The sequence below is a fragment of the Bos mutus genome, chromosome 16 (genome assembly GCF_027580195.1).
Source record: "Bos mutus isolate GX-2022 chromosome 16, NWIPB_WYAK_1.1, whole genome shotgun sequence".
Taxonomy (NCBI): Eukaryota; Metazoa; Chordata; class Mammalia; order Artiodactyla; family Bovidae; genus Bos; species Bos mutus.
The window spans coordinates 45271250-45287211 of NC_091632.1; the positions used below are offsets into that span (position 1 = coordinate 45271250).

The 15962-nt window shown below is 38.9% G+C and overlaps 1 protein-coding gene across 4 annotated transcripts in view; it reads left to right on the forward strand.

Moving 5' to 3' along the window:
- TNFSF4 (TNF superfamily member 4) overlaps nucleotides 1-14374 on the forward strand; it is a 32386-nt gene extending 18012 nt beyond the window's left edge. For 3 of the 4 annotated variants that reach the window (XM_005888157.2, XM_070384475.1, XM_070384476.1), the window contains exon 3: nucleotides 1269-3942. In XM_005888157.2, the coding sequence (XP_005888219.2) occupies nucleotides 1269-1618 (350 nt within the window). In that variant the 3' untranslated portion in view covers nucleotides 1619-3942. Of the gene's footprint in view, nucleotides 1-1268; nucleotides 3943-14305 lie in introns of those variants that run through there. The other variant, XR_011467151.1, reaches the window with a different exon arrangement.
- Nucleotides 14375-15962: the final 1588 nt, after the last annotated feature.

The window sequence follows — 15962 nt, forward strand, 5'->3', positions numbered from 1 at the left end:
ATTTATTAAGTCCTCTTGAGCCAAAGGAAAGTATATCTTGCCTTCTATAAGTGATCCTCGTTTTCAATTCAAAGTATTTCTCAGGGACTTGATTCACAGCAAGAATTACTGAATTGTGCCCAGCAGTGGGAACTTACTCTTTCTTATCACCGAGGGACATGGTCCAGAGTGGAGATTTTGAAGTGTCGTTACTTGACCATTCCAGGTGATACTGAGGCTGCCATGGAAATGGAAGACATTTAGTTTTTGATTTATGCTTGAAATGGCCCCACACAAAGCTGTTAAAGTTATCATTCTGTGTTCTGCTGCTCTTCCTTTTCTTTTTCCTGTGGCAACCACTATTCCCAAGGCACCTTCCAGTAAAAACTGACAATAAAAAGGTAGAAGGGAGAAATAAGTCTATGTTCTTGAGCTCTTATATCAGAACCTGAACCCACAGACTAAGCTTTACTTAGTATTGAAGCATAACTAAGCTTAAGTGATTGTTGACGAAGGCCAGTAATACATGTTGTTGGGAAGTCTAGTTGCCAGGGCATGTGAAGAATTTTCATTTCATGGTGACATGGAGAGAAGAATAAAAGAAAAGTGAAAGTGTTATTCACTCTGTTGTGTCCAACTCTTTGCAACCCAATGGACTGTAGCCCATCAGGCTCCTCTGTCCGTGGAATTCTCCAGGCAAGAATACTGGAATGGGTAGCCATTCCCTTCTCCAGAGGATCTTCCCAACCGAGGGATCAAACCCAGGTCTCCTGTGTTGCAGGCAGATTCTTTACCATCTGAGCCACCAGGGAAGCCTGGAGAGAGGATAAAGAGTTAAAGCGATTACTTTGTGTGGACGGGGTGTGCAGGACCCAGGCAAGAGGCACTTCCACCACCCTTTGCCCTAATCAATCCATTGAACAAAGAAGGCAGCACTGAAGTTGCCAATACCTCCTGATTTTGAAAAAATCAGGGAAACCTTGAGAGTCCATTTCCTGCCACAGGTGTGTTGTGACAACTGCCAGTTGCTGTAATCTTTCCACTCTTGAATCCCAGCCCCCTCTGAAACTCTCTTGGCTACTAGTATTAGCTTTGCCTTTTCCATTCCACAGGGAAAGTGGATTCCAACCCTCATGTAGAAACATAGTCTTCTCTTCTTTTATTCTTTTCAAAATCTGTCCTTATCATTTTCTCTTCATATGTTTCTAGACATATTGGATGATTGTTGCTTAATGCTGAGTTAAGGAGTCATTCTTTGTTTTTTTTTTCTTTTACCCTACCCTCCTTAGAGTGTGAGAATGAGAACGGTTTCATCATCACATCCCCAGACGCGGATGGAACCATGAAGGTGCAGAACAACTCAATCATCATCACCTGTGATGGGTTCTATCTCATCTCTCTGAAGGGCTACTTCTCCCAGGAACTCAGCCTCAGGCTTCTGTACCGGAAGGGTCGGGAACCTCTCTTCTCCCTGAACATGGTCAAAATTGTTGACTCTGTCACAGTGGCCTATCTGCGTTTTAAGGACAAAGTCTACCTGAATATGACCACTCAGAATGCCTCCTGTGAAGACATCCAGGTGAATGGTGGGGAGTTGATTCTCATTCATCAAAATCCTGGTGGATTCTGTGTCTACTGAGGACCTGATGGCTGCACCCAAGCCAGGAACCAGCATGAAGGCCACACTGGGGGTGGACAGGACCCTGATTCTTCCTTGGGAGTGGAGGTGTTGTCCCAGCTCAGCCCTCATATTTGGCCACGTGAGATGTGACCAGAAGCAGATCACTCCTACCCCCACTCAGGGATATTTAAAACTTATTTTTACATACCAATTAACTTTATGTATTTATCCTGTATCTTCTAAATCACCTAACCCTCCTCATCCCTCAAGATTGCCTCAAGCCTGTTAGGCACCTCCGCCAGAGTGAGAAAAAAGGTGCCTCTTCCTCAAGATGTTGTTCCTTTGGTCAGGAAATTATCGTAATAAACTTTCATTATTGAAAAAGACACTTGACTACCATTTGTCATCTGACACTGTCAAAATGAAGAAGACCAGGGAGAGGGGTTTTGAATCTGCCAAAGCCAGTGGACTGACTGCTTGCAAGCAGAGGTGCCTCTCCAAGGTGAGATTTGTTGTAGTCTGCATAGTGCCCCAATCTCTGTCTCATGTGGAGGAATTCAAAAGGAAAATCACCTCATCAACAGCTGTCAGGACTTGATGAAGATAGCTGGCTAAGTAATACTCCGCTCTGGGCTTTTTTTTTCCCCCTTGTTTTCTCCATTTTGCTCTCCCAGCCTCCAAATATTCTTGATAGAAATTTACCTTCAAAGAACCGTCTCGGGGGTGTGATGCTTGAAAAACCTAATCAGTGATTTAAGGAAAGCTGATGAGACTTTTCTAAGCTGGGAGAGTGAGATAATTTATTGTGAGGGTTATCTTTATCACACCGGAGTGCAGTGAAACCGCACCTCTCAGGATAAGTCAGTGGACATTTGAATAGTCTGGGGAGGAAATCACGTTTGCCACAGAGAGGCAGTGTAACGCATGCCTAATGCTGAGATACATACTCAGCCCCACATCTTGTGCTCAGGTACCACCTTGCTAGTTTCAAAAAATTGCTTTCGGTGAATTGTCCCCCCACCCTTGGGCTGTGCTGCATGGCTTACAGGATCTTATTTCCCCAACCAGGGACTGAACCCAGGCCCACATCAGTGAAAGTGCCAAGTCCTAACCATTGGACTGCCAGGGAGGTCCCCGACATGAATTGTTCTATGATACATGTCTTGACTACTTAGAGGATTTAAATGTGTGTGTGTGTGTGTGTCTACTTGTTTGTTATTGACTGTTCTGCAAAGTCAAAGTTATTCAGAGTGGTTGCTAATAAGTACATGTTTATCACTGTAGATAATATTTAAGAAAATACATGTTTTTTAAGTTTAGAGTTTCTGACTGTATTTTTTCTGGACATATGCATTCCAGGCCAAAGCTTAATTGTTTTGTGAGTTGGCTGTCTTTTGTGCTATGGCCTCTCCTCACAGGTGCCCCCTCCTTTTAGGTACACATGGCCTGCTTCTCCCATGCTGGCCTCCTTCAGCAACACAGGGACACTTCTTCCAGCTTCCACCCATCAAAGTACATGTGTCCCATTTAAATCATTCAATCAAAGGGATAATAAACCTTTTTCTGAAAACAGTGGAGTTTTGTGTAAATGAAAAGTCAGGAGATTGGAATTCTAATTTTGACTCTGTTGCTAACTGGCCACAGGACCCTGGACCCTGGACAACTAATTTCCTATTTTGGGATCCTGCTTTTTTCTCTTGTCTCTAAAATGAATGATCATTTTAGAATCTTATGCTCATAAAGCTAAATGTGAATGTACATAGTAAATTCCTATGTACTGGTCGCTGTGAGTCAAGATGTATAATCTCTTTTAATGTGTGGAATAATTTTTTTTTTTCTCGACAACCTAGTATTTTCCCTCAGCATTTTTGGTGATTTCTGTGAGCATGCATGCATGCTGTCGTGTCTGACTGTTTGCAACCCCATGGGCTGTAGCCCGCCAGGCTCTTCTATCCATGGAATATTCAAGGCAAGAATACTGAAATGGGTTGCCATTTCATTCTCCAGGGAATCTTCCCAACCCGGGATCAAACCGAGGTCTCCTGTGTCTTCTGCATTGCAGGCGGATTCTTTGCCCGCTGAACCATTGGGGAGGCCCCGATTCCTTTGAGAACAGTTGCCAGTTGTTACTTAGTGACTTTCTGTTTAGGGAATGACTGAAAGGATTCCAGTCTTGATTCAAATCATAATTTGTTCTTAAGCATATCGGGCAGGTCCCCTATTTTAAATCATAGTTTTGTATTTAGTGCTCTCCTGGCTCTCAGAGAGTGTTAATATTAATATTAATAATATAGCTAATAATAATATTGATATTTACATGGAAACAAATAAAAGATCTTAGAATTCACTACTGATTAGAGTGTTGAGAGTTTTTATTTATCTTTTTCTTCCTTTCCATGTTCTGATCAGCTAATTCCCGGAATAGGGGAGGACAGGGCAAACTTTCTGGTTTCCTATCTGCCTCCAGTTTCAGCCATTGGAATTATATCCAAGGGATGGTTGACCTGCCAGACTCCGCCTTTGCTTTTGAAAACGTATTCACCATAAGTTCTCAGGGCTCCTCTTCCTGGTTCAAGAGGTGGATTCAAATAGAATTCTATTTACTGTTACCCTTTCCCTCAGTACTGCTTGTCTTGTTTCTAAGTCTGGGATGATCTCCGTGAGTATTACATCCCCTCTCCTTCAAAGTCATTGCATCTGCAGTCTTAAGCAGAGGTCCCAGCTCTTAATGAGTTTGTGTGCACAGTCTGGTCACAGTGATCCCTGTGCCACCTGCGATGGTGTTAACTCCTCTTCTTCCTGAATGCTCCTCTTCCTTGACTTTCTTTGAATTAACCTCTTTCCAGGCCACTCTTTCCATCTCTGTTCTCTGCCTGTCTGATCTCCTTTTACCCCTCCTCTTTCTCTGCCTATCTCTTTTGTGATAATGCTCTATAGAGCTCCATCCTCAGCCCTCTTTCTCTACACAATGGGGGTCACAATCTGGCAGCTGACAAGCCACAATCTAGCTTATGTATGTGTTCAGTTTACTTATTAAGTTTGAATTTAGTCACCAACACTTAAACACTGGGAAATTTTTGACTTGTTTTGACAAAACAATGCAAAACAGAAGATCTGGTGATGCTGGGCCCAATTTTGACATGACAGAAATCATCTCAGTCTGGGTAGCAGCCTCCCTCTTTAGAGAAACTATGCACTCTCCATTTCTCTAGAGTCCCCCCAGTTCATTCTGTGTGCAAATATGCTTACACCAACTCACTTCACTCACTTTCTGGCCATGGGGCATTCGAGTTGTGATCTCTGCTTCAACGACTTGCCTGTTTCATTGATTCTTATGCCTTCAACCACTGCTCCTACACCAATGACACCTCCATTCATTCTCCAGCTCAGATGTCTCCCACTCCAGGGTCACACTTACTTTAATCATCTGTATAATTGTAATAACATATAATGAGTACGTATATGCCAGACATATTAGCCATTTTATATGAATTGTTTTTTTAATTGGAGGATAATTGTTTTACAATATTGTGATGGTTTCTGCTGTACCTCAATGTATATCAATTATAACAATATATATATCCCTCCCTCTTGAGCCTTCCTGTCCCCCCAATCCCACCCCTCCAGGTCATCACAGAGCACCAGACTGGCCTCCCTGTGTGCTATACATCAACTTTCTGCTAGTTATATGAATTTAATTCTGTCTTTCTAACAGCTCTTTGTGGTAGGTATTATTCCTGTTTTACATATGAGAAACAAACCCTCAGAGGTGAAGTAATTTGTCCCAAGACATGAATCTAAGAAGTGGTGGAGCTCAGATTCAAGACCAAGGCTGGTTGACACCAAAGACCATGCTTTTAACCACTGTTTCCCTGCCTCTGGGCAACTCCATATGGAAGTAATGGGTACTTTACTCAGGATGCTCACAAAAGAATGTCCTCTCCTTTACAAAACCCACTCCTCTTCCTAATTCATGCTGTTGTTTAAAGGCATCGTAACCAATACTGAAGCCAGAAGCCCCGGTGTCATCCTATTTTCCTCTTTTTCCCAGCCCCCACCCACAAGCTTGTGGTCTTTGGCTTCTCCTTTTGCAGTGACCTCTCACAAGGCCTGCATGTCTCAGTGAGTTCTCATTGGATTAAGAGAATGATATCCTCTGTTTCAATAAATGAATGAAATCAATGGACAAAATGAAGCAGAATGCCATGGTGGAAAGCTTGTGATATTTGGAGCCTAGTTTTAAATCCTCACTCTGCCATTCACTAGCTGGCTGACTTTGGCAAGTGTTTTTTTAAACTCTTTGAATCTTCACTTTCTTTATCAATAAAAAAGGGATGTTAACACATATCTCGAGCTATTTTGAGTATTAGAGTATCTAGTATATTGCCCGGAACATAGTTGGTCTCTATAATAATTATTAATTTACAAAAGTCACATCCACAAGACAGAAAGTGATTGCCAAATGAATAATGAAATTTATCTGGTTTAGAGATGGAGAGATCACTCAAGCAAATGGAAGAGCTTTGCAGAGTTTAGATTGGAGAAGAGGAAAGGAGAAGATAGAGGAGAACAGTGTATGTGAATGTCTCTGAGGTGGGAATTCTCATGGTACTTTCTGGGGACAGGGAGCTTTCACTGTGCTTATGACATTCATTCTCTCATTTTTTAATTTGAGCATATTCTATTTTCCAGGATAGAAACCTGTGTTTAGTCATGGTTGAAGGTAAGGATTAATGAGTAATTTGAGGATAAAATATTGGAGGCATTAAAGACATAGCTAAGAATTTTGGATCATGGCCTATAAAGGGAGACACTCAGTGTTTTTGAATAAAGAGAATTTATCATGATTTGGGGACAGAACCTAAGTTCTTGTCAATATCACTTTTCATTTTGACCCAATTTATATGAATACCTTATTCTCTGTCAATTGAACAAAAGCTTTGAATTACTTCTAGATGAAAATAAGAAAAACAAATGTCATAAAACCCAAGTTTTTAATACTTTTGGCAAAAGATTACAAATTATTGTTTAATAAAGACCATAATGGTTTTTAAAATATTAATTAAAATTTTATAAGTCATATATTAGGATATCAATGAGATATTATGAGCACTAAAAAAATAATCACTGAAGAATTCAAGCACCATGAACATTTTTTTGTTTATAACTTAAACTATTTAGTTTTCAGCAGTGCTTTGGAATTGCTTACCATCTGTCTACCTATCCATCTATCACTCATCAGTCATCTAACTATTGTACTTTCCCCCTGAAATAGCCTACCTCATAGAATGTGTGGGTAGCTTGGAACCTTTCTCAAGAACATCCTTAGTAATTAGTCATTGTGGCTGTTACGGCCACTCATTCAATGCATAATCCATGGGATCAAGACATGGAAGGATTTGTTAAAATTTAAGTGTAAATATTACTTAGGAGAGCTGATATGTGAGCCTGTTAATGCTTTATCACCACCACTTTACCCCCAACCAAAAGCTGGTCATATGATTCATTCCAGTCTTGAGGGTGTGGGATGTAAGGACCTTTAGCTCTGACTGATGCCTGGGGGACAACTAGGGTAGCACTGAATCCAGAAGCAGTCAGGGAATTGCCTTAGGAAGAGAATGTTGAACTTCCAGGTTATCCTATCATTCTGACATAGCCTTTCAGAAATCTGAAGCCACGGTGCCTAGGGGTGTGTTTAAACATGGACCTTGACCAGCATTTTGATTAATGGAACTTGTTGACTTTGTTCATCTTTCTGTGGTCTGTCTGTGAGAGGAACAGAGGAATGCTAGGACTGAAACAGACCTCAGCATTTGGGTTTTCTTGGAGTCATGCCAAGGCTGAAAAAAGACTTTTACATTCACATACATACTCTTTATTGACGATAGATATAAAAGACCTTTTATTTTTCTCCTGATTTATTCAGTCTTGACCTTTAGTTTTTGAGGTTTGAGGTTAAAAGTAGAACAGTAACAAAGTAATATGTTTCTAGAAATACAAGCAGGAAATAATTTCTAAAGGTCATTTCAACCCAGCTCTTTACGTTTATTTAGGGTGTACTATTTATTAGTAAGGACATTTATCATCTTAGTGATTTTTAAGATATGACAATCTATATCCACCCCCTATAATCAGTTTTAAGAGTTAATATTCTGCTATCCTTTGACTGTTCTTTAAGTAAGGCAACTTGAAACTTTGAATTTATAAAAATCTCATTCACTATTATAAATTAAGCAATAGGCAGTCAGTATAAATGTGCTCTACTACTACTATATACCACACATTGTACTTAGCATTTAGTGATACCTTTCTTCTCGAACCCAAACCAATAAAGTAAATGGCAACGGGGTCATACTTATCAATAATTACCTTAAACATAAATGTGTTGAATCCCCCAACCAAAAGACAAAGACTGGCTGAATGGATAGAAAAACAAGACCCCTACATATGTTGTCTACAAGAGACCCAACTCAAAACAGGGGACACATACAGACTGAAAGTGAAGGGCTGGAAAAAGATTTTCCATGCAAATAGAGACCAAAAGAAAGCAGGAGTAGCAACACTCATATCAGATAAAATAGACTTTAAAACAAAGGCTGTGAAGAGAGACAAAGAAGGTCACTACATAATGATCAAAGGATCAATCCAAGAAGAAGATATAACAGTTATATATGCACCCAACATAGGAGCACCTCAATATGTAAGACAAATGCTAACAAGTATGAAAGGGGAAATTAACAATAACACAATAATAGTGGGAGACTTTAATACCCCACTCACACCTATGGATAGATCAACTAAACAGAAAATTAACAAGGAAACACAAACTTTAAATGATACAATAGACCAGTTAGACATAATTGATATCTATAGGACATTTCACCCCAAAACAATGAATTTCATTTTTTTCTCAAGCACACACGGAACCTTCTCCAGGATAGATCACATCCTGGGCCATAAATCTAGCCTTGGTAAATTCAAAAAAATTGAAATCATTCCAAGCATCTTTTCTGACCACAATGCAGTAAGATTAGATCTCAATTACAGGAGAAAAACTATTAAAAATTCCAACATATGGAGGCTGAACAACACGCTGCTGAATAACCAGCAAATCACAGAAGAAATAAAAAAAAGAAATCAAAATTTGCATAGAAACAAATGAAAATGAAAACACAACAACCCAAAACCTGTGGGACACTGTAAAAGCAGTCCTAAGGGGAAAGTTCATAGCAATACAGGCATACCTCAAGAAACAAGTCAAATAAATAACCTAACTCTACACCTAAAGCAACTAGAAAAGGAAGAAATGAAGAACCCCAGGGTTACTAGAAGGAAAGAAATCTTAAAAATTAGGGCAGAAATAAATGCAAAAGAAACAAAAGAGACCATAGCAAAAATCAACAAAGCCAAAAGCTGGTTCTTTGAAAGAATAAATAAAATTGACAAACCATTAGCCAGACTCATCAAGAAACAAAGGGAGAAAAATCAAATCAATAAAATTAGAAATGAAAATGGAGAGATCACAACAGACAACACACAAATACAAAGGATCATAAGAGACTACTATCAGCAATTATATGCCAATAAAATGGACAACGTGGAAGAAATGGACAAATTCTTAGAAAAGTACAACTTTCCAAAACTGGAAAACAGAAACGAACCAAAAAGAAATAGAAAATCTTAATAGACCCATCACAAGCACGGAAATTGAAACTGTAATCAGAAATCTTCCAGCAAACAAAAGCCCAGGTCCAGACAGCTTCACAGCTGAATTCTACCAAAAATTTAGAGAAGAGCTAACAAACTCTTCCAGAAAATTTCAGGGAAGGTAAACTTCCAAACTCATTCTACAAGGCCACCATCACCCTAATACCAAAACCTGACAAAGATGCCACAAAAAGAACTACAGGCCAATATCACTGATGAACATAGATGCAAAAATCCTTAACAAAATTCTAGCAATCAGAATCCAACAACACATTAAAAAGATCATACACCATGACCAAGTGGGCTTTACCCAAGGGATGCAAGGATTCTTCAATATCTGCAAATCAATCAATGTAATACACCACATTAACAAATTGAAAAATAAAAACCATATGATTATCTCAATAGATGCAGAGGAAGCCTTTGACAAAATTCAACATCCATTTATGATAAAAACTCTCCAGAAAGCAGGAATAGAGGAACATATCTCAACATAATAAAAGCTATATATGAAAAACCTACAGCAAACATTATCCTCAATGGTGAAAAATTGAAAGCATTTCCCCTAAAGTCAGGGACAAGACAAGGGTGCCCACTTTCACCATTACTATTCAACATAGTTTTGGAAGTTTTGGCCACAGCAATCAGAGAAGAAAAAGAAATAAAAGGAATCCAAATTGGAAAAGAAGAAGTAAAACCCTCACTGTTTGCAGATGACATGATCCTCTATACAGAAAACCCTAAAGACTCCACCAGAAAATTACTAGAACTAATCAATGAATATAGTAAAGTTTCAGGATATAAAATCAACACACAGAAATCCCTTGCATTCCTATACACTAATAATGAGAAAATAGAAAGGGAAATTAAGGAAACAATTCCATTCACCATTGCAACTAAAAGAATAAAATACTTAGGAATATATCTACCTAAAGAAACTAAAGACCTATATATAGAAAACTATAAAACACTGGTGAAAGAAATCAAAGAGGACACTAATAGATGGAGAAATATACCATGTTCATGGATTGGAAGAATCAATATAGTGAAAATGAGTATACTACCCAAAGCAATTTATAGATTCAATGCAATCCCTATCAAGCTACCAACGGTATTCTTCACAGGGCTAGAACAAATAATTTCACAATGTGTATGGAAATACAAAAAACCTTGAATAGCCAAAGCAATCTTGAGAAAGAAGAATGGAACTGGAGGAATCAACCTACCTGACTTCAGGCTCTACTACAAAGCCACAGTCATCAAGACAGTATGGTACTGGCACAAAGACAGAAATATAGATCAATGGAACAAAATAGAAAGCCCAGAGATAAATCCACACTCCTATGGACACCTTATCTTTGACAAAGGAGGCAAAAATATACAATGGATTAAAGACAATATCTTTAACAAGTGGTGCTGGGAAAACTGGTCAGCCACTTGTAAAAGAATGAAACTAGAACACTTTCTAACACCATACACAAAAACAAACTCAAAATGGATTAAAGATCTAAACGTAAAACCAGAAACTATAAAACTCCTAGAGGAAAACATAGGCAAAACACTTTCCGACACACATCACAGCAGGATCCTCTATGACCCACCTCCCAGAATTGTGGAAATAAAAGCAAAAATAAACAAATGGGACCTAATTAAACTTAAAAGCTTCTGCACAACAAAGGAAACTATAAGCAAGGTGAAAAGACAGCCTTCAGAATGGGAGAAAATAATAGCAAATGAAGCAACTGACAATTAATCTCAAAAACATACAAGCAACTCCTGCAGCTCAATTCCAGAAAAATAAATGACCCAATGAAAAAATGGGCCAAAGAACTAAATAGACATTTCTCCAAAGACATACAGATGGCTAACAAACACATGAAAAGATGCTCAACATCACTCGTTATCAGAGAAATGCAAATCAAAACCACTATGAGGTACTATTTCATGCCAGTCAGAATGGCTGCTATCCAAAAGTCTACAAGCAATAAATGCTGGAGAGGGTGTGGAGAAAAGGGAACCCTCTTACACTGTTGGTGGGAATGCAAACTAGTACAGCCACTATGGAGAACAGTGTGGAGATTCCTTAAAAACTGGAAATAGAACTGCCATATGACCCAGCAATCCCCCTGCTGGGCATACACATCAAGGAAACCAGAATTGAAAGAGACACGTGTACCCCAATGTTCATTGCAGCACTGTTTATAATAGCCAGGACATGGAAGCAACCTAGATGTCCATCAGATGAATGGATAAGAAAGCTGTGGTACATATACACAATGGAGTATTCCTCAGCCATTAAAAAGAATACATTTGAATCAGTTCTAATGAGGTGGATGAAACTGGAGCCTATTATACAGAGTGAAGTAAGCCAGAAGGAAAAACACCAATACAGTATACTAACGCATATATATGGAATTTAGAAAGATGGTAACAATAACCCTGTATATGAGACAGCAAAAGAGACACAGATGTATAGAACAGTCTGTTGGACTCTGTGGGAGAGGGAGAGGGTGGGATGATTTGGGAGAATGGCATTGAAACATGTATAATACCATATATGAAATGAGTTGCCAGTCCAGGTTCAATGCACGATACTGGAAGCTAGGGGCTGGTGCACTGGAATGACCCGGAGGGATGGTACGAGGAGGGAGGAGGGAGGAGGGCTCAGGATGGGGAACATGTGTATACCTGTGGTGGATTCATGTTTATATATGGCAAAACCAATACAATATTGTAAAGTTAAAAAAATAATAATACAAAAAAAAGAAATGAAAATAGGCCATTATTTTTGATCTTTTACTCTCAAACCCCAAATACTTGCTGCTGTTCTGTCTATTGTTTATGCCTCTCCTAGCACTCATGTTGGAGAAGACAATGGCACCCCATTCTAGTACTCTTGCCTGGAAAATCCCATGGATGGAGGAGTCTGCTGGGCTGCAGTCCATGGTGGCTGCAGTCCAATAAGAGTCGGACATGACTGAGCTACTTCACTTTCACTTTTCACTTTCATGCACTGGAGAAGGAAATGGCAACCCACTCCAGTGTTCTTGCCTAGAGAATCCCAGGGACGGGGAAGCCTGGTAGGCTGCCGTCTATGGGGTTGCACAGAGTTGGACGTGACTGAAGTGACTTAGCAGTAGCAGCAGCACTCATATATTATCCAGATGCACTGTAGAATATTATTCAGTCAATACAAAATTGATTAAAGTATACATTATTTGTATATTTTTCATTTATACTATTTCTCTCCATTTAGTCATGTTGATACTATTTTAAACTCTTAAAATCTATGCAAACACACTCTTTTAGGCAATAAGCAATTCTCATTCCATTTACAATTAAATCTTACTTTATTAGAGATCAAATACATAGCATTTTTGAAAGAGCAGACATCTGAAAGTTCAAAATAAGTTTGTCTATGAATTTTCATTTTTAGAATGTTGAATTATAAGATAAAGAGACTAGAGACTGAGTTAATACATTTCTTATATGCATGCATGCCTGCTCAGTTGCTTCAGTTGTGTCTTTGTGACCCTATGGACTGTAGCCTGCCAGGCTCCTCTGTCCATGGGAGCCTCCAGGCAAGAATACTGGAGTGGGTTGTCATGCCCTCCAGGGGATTTCCTGATCCAGGGATCGAACCTGCATCTCCTGCATTGCAGATGGATTTTTACTCCCAGTGAGGCACCGGGGAAGCTTGATTTCTTATATAGCATTCCTTAGTGTTCTTGCCTGGAGAATCCCAGGGATGGGGGAGCCTGGTGGGCTGCCGTCTGTGGGGTCGCACAGAGTTGGACATGACTGAAGCGACTTAGCAGTAGCAGCAGCAGCATATCATTATTATTATTATTCATCTACAGATAATTGTTGAATTCCTACTTTGCATTATGGTGTGCCTACTATGCTAGGTAGTCAAAATATAAAGAAAAATACAGAATCAGTTCTTTCCAGTAAGTATTGAATATAGTATGTAGCACTAAGTGGAGTGAGGAGAAGCTAGATATCTGATATCAAGATGTCAGATAAAAACTGATGTTGATAACTATAAAGAAAGGAATCGATTTGAAAGATATCAGGAATGAAAACTAATAGGACCTGTTGATTGGTAGGATGTAAGTGGTAGATTTTGTGGTGAGGAATTCATTTGTTCATTCATTAAAACTAATATTTTGAGAGTCATGAAGAAATAAGAAACAAGTGAAAACAAAAGAAATAAAAATGTTAATGCTATGAGAAAAAAAGTGTGAGGTTATTGACTTTAAATGGGGAAGAGACCTTGTTGAGGAGATGCCATTTAACTCAAGATCTGAAAATCTGAAGAAACTAGCTGTTTGAAGCAAAACATGTTGGTAGGGGCCAATGAGGTGGGGGTGGATTATGAAAAAGGAAGTTAAAAAATTGGTCACTTCTATGACCATGTGACCAACTTTGTAAATAAGAACTATAATAATTATGAGTATTTCTCTTATTTTGATATGACCATGTTTATGTATATATTACTGGAGGAGGACATGGCAACCCACTCCCGCATTCTGGCCTGGAGAATCCCCATGGACAGAAGAGCATGGTATGCTACAGTCCATGAGGTCGCAGAGTCGGATATGACTGAGTGATTAAGTACAGCACAGCACACACATAAATTAACCACTCTTTTCCTTCCACTTTCCCATTCCTTCCACTGTGAGCACTGTAGCTGTGTTCACAGTGTTAACTTTATATATTAGTGTGACTCAGCTGGAAGAGCAATGAACATCATCCAAAAATGAATAAGTGAACTTTGTATCTTATTTGTGGGAGAGAGTTAACATGCTTTTGGTTATACAAGGAATAGATCCATCATTGGGTGGAAGCATCATTTTGGTATTCTTTTTATTTGGAAGTTAGTATGATTGAAAGATGCTGTGTTGACACTGGGTGAACTGTGGAGGGTTTGTACTAGTACAAGTTAGCTAACCTTGAAGTTTAATTCCTCGCTTTCTTTTTCCTGTGTGCTTGCAGGGAGAAGACTGCGTGAAATTTAGAAGGTGGAAATGAAGGAGCAGCTATTTTTATACTCAAAGGTATAAAAATGTTATCTTTCTGGGTCCAGTATTCAAGGGAAAGTGACAGCATGGAGAAAAGGCAAGGAAGCTCCAATATGTAAGATAATAGGAGTCCTTGAGGAAGAAACCAATTTTAAAAACAGAAAAATGTGTCCAAAACTATAGTTTAAAAAATCTCTTCTGAAATGATAAAATTTGAAACCGCATATTACATGCATGGGAATACTGACCCTGAAGGACCAATACCAAGACATAGTAAAATTACTGAATGTAAAAAAAGAAAATAATAGGCATCTAGGCAAAAATGTTTTCACCAGACTCTTTGAGACTAACACTTTATTCATTTTCTTTTTCTGCTGTAAAAGATTATCAGAAACTAGTGGGCTTAAAACAACGGAAATCTATTCTCTTAACAATTCTAGAGGCCAGAAGTCTGACATGAATCCTATAGAGCTAAGATCAAGATGGCAGAAGGGCTGACTCTTCTGGAGGCTCTCAGGGAGAATCCATTTCTTTGCTTTTTCCAACTACTAGAGGCTGTTCTCATTCGTTGGTCAGTAACCCTGGCTCACTTCACATTTTCTCCCCTTGCTTCAATCATCACATTGCCTTCTCTCTTTTTTTGTAGTCAAATCTGCCTCTGCCTTCCTCTCATAAGGATACCTGTGATTACATTTAGGTCCATCTGGAAAATCTAGGGTAACCTCCCCATGTCAAGACTCTCAATCACATCTGCCACATCCCTTTTGCCATATAAGTTGACATATACACAGGTTGCAGATATTAGGAAATGGAGATTTTTGAGTGGGGAGAGGCATTATACAGTCTACTAAAAACACACAGCCAGAAGAAAATGGAGAACATTTAAAATACTCAAGAAAATACAAGACAAAATTTTTATATCCAGCAAAAATAACATTCAAGTACAATGGGCATAGAAAAATTGCTTTCAACTTTAAAAACTCAGGAAATATTGTTCCCATGAACCCTTCTTGAAGAATCTATTAGAAAATAAACTATAATAACTAGATAGACTTTGACCTAGGGACTTGTGATCTGAGAAACCAAGTTTTTTTTTTTTCTTTTTAATTAATTTTATTTTATTTTTAAACTTTACATAATTGTATTAGTTTTGCCAAATATCAAAATGAATCCACCACAGGTATACATGTGTTCCCCATCCTGAACCCTCCTCCCTCCTCCTTCCCCATACCATCCCTCTGGGTCGTCCCAGTGCACTAGCCCCAAGCATCCAGTATCGCATTGAACCTGGACTGGCATCTCGTTTCATACATGATATTTTACATGTTTCAATGCCATTCTCCCAAATCTTCCCACCCTCTCCCTCTCCCACAAAGTCCATAAGACTGTTCTATACGTCAGTGTCTCTTTTGCTGTCTCGTATACAGGGTTATCATTACCATCTTTCTAAATTCCATATATATGCGTTAGTATACTGTATTGGTGTTTTTCCTTCTGGCTTACTTCACTCTGTATAATAGGCTCCAGTTTCATCCACCTCATTAGAACTGATTCAAATGTATTCTTTTTAATGGCTGAGTAATACTCCATTGTGTATATGTACCACAGCTTTCTTATCCATTCATCTGCTG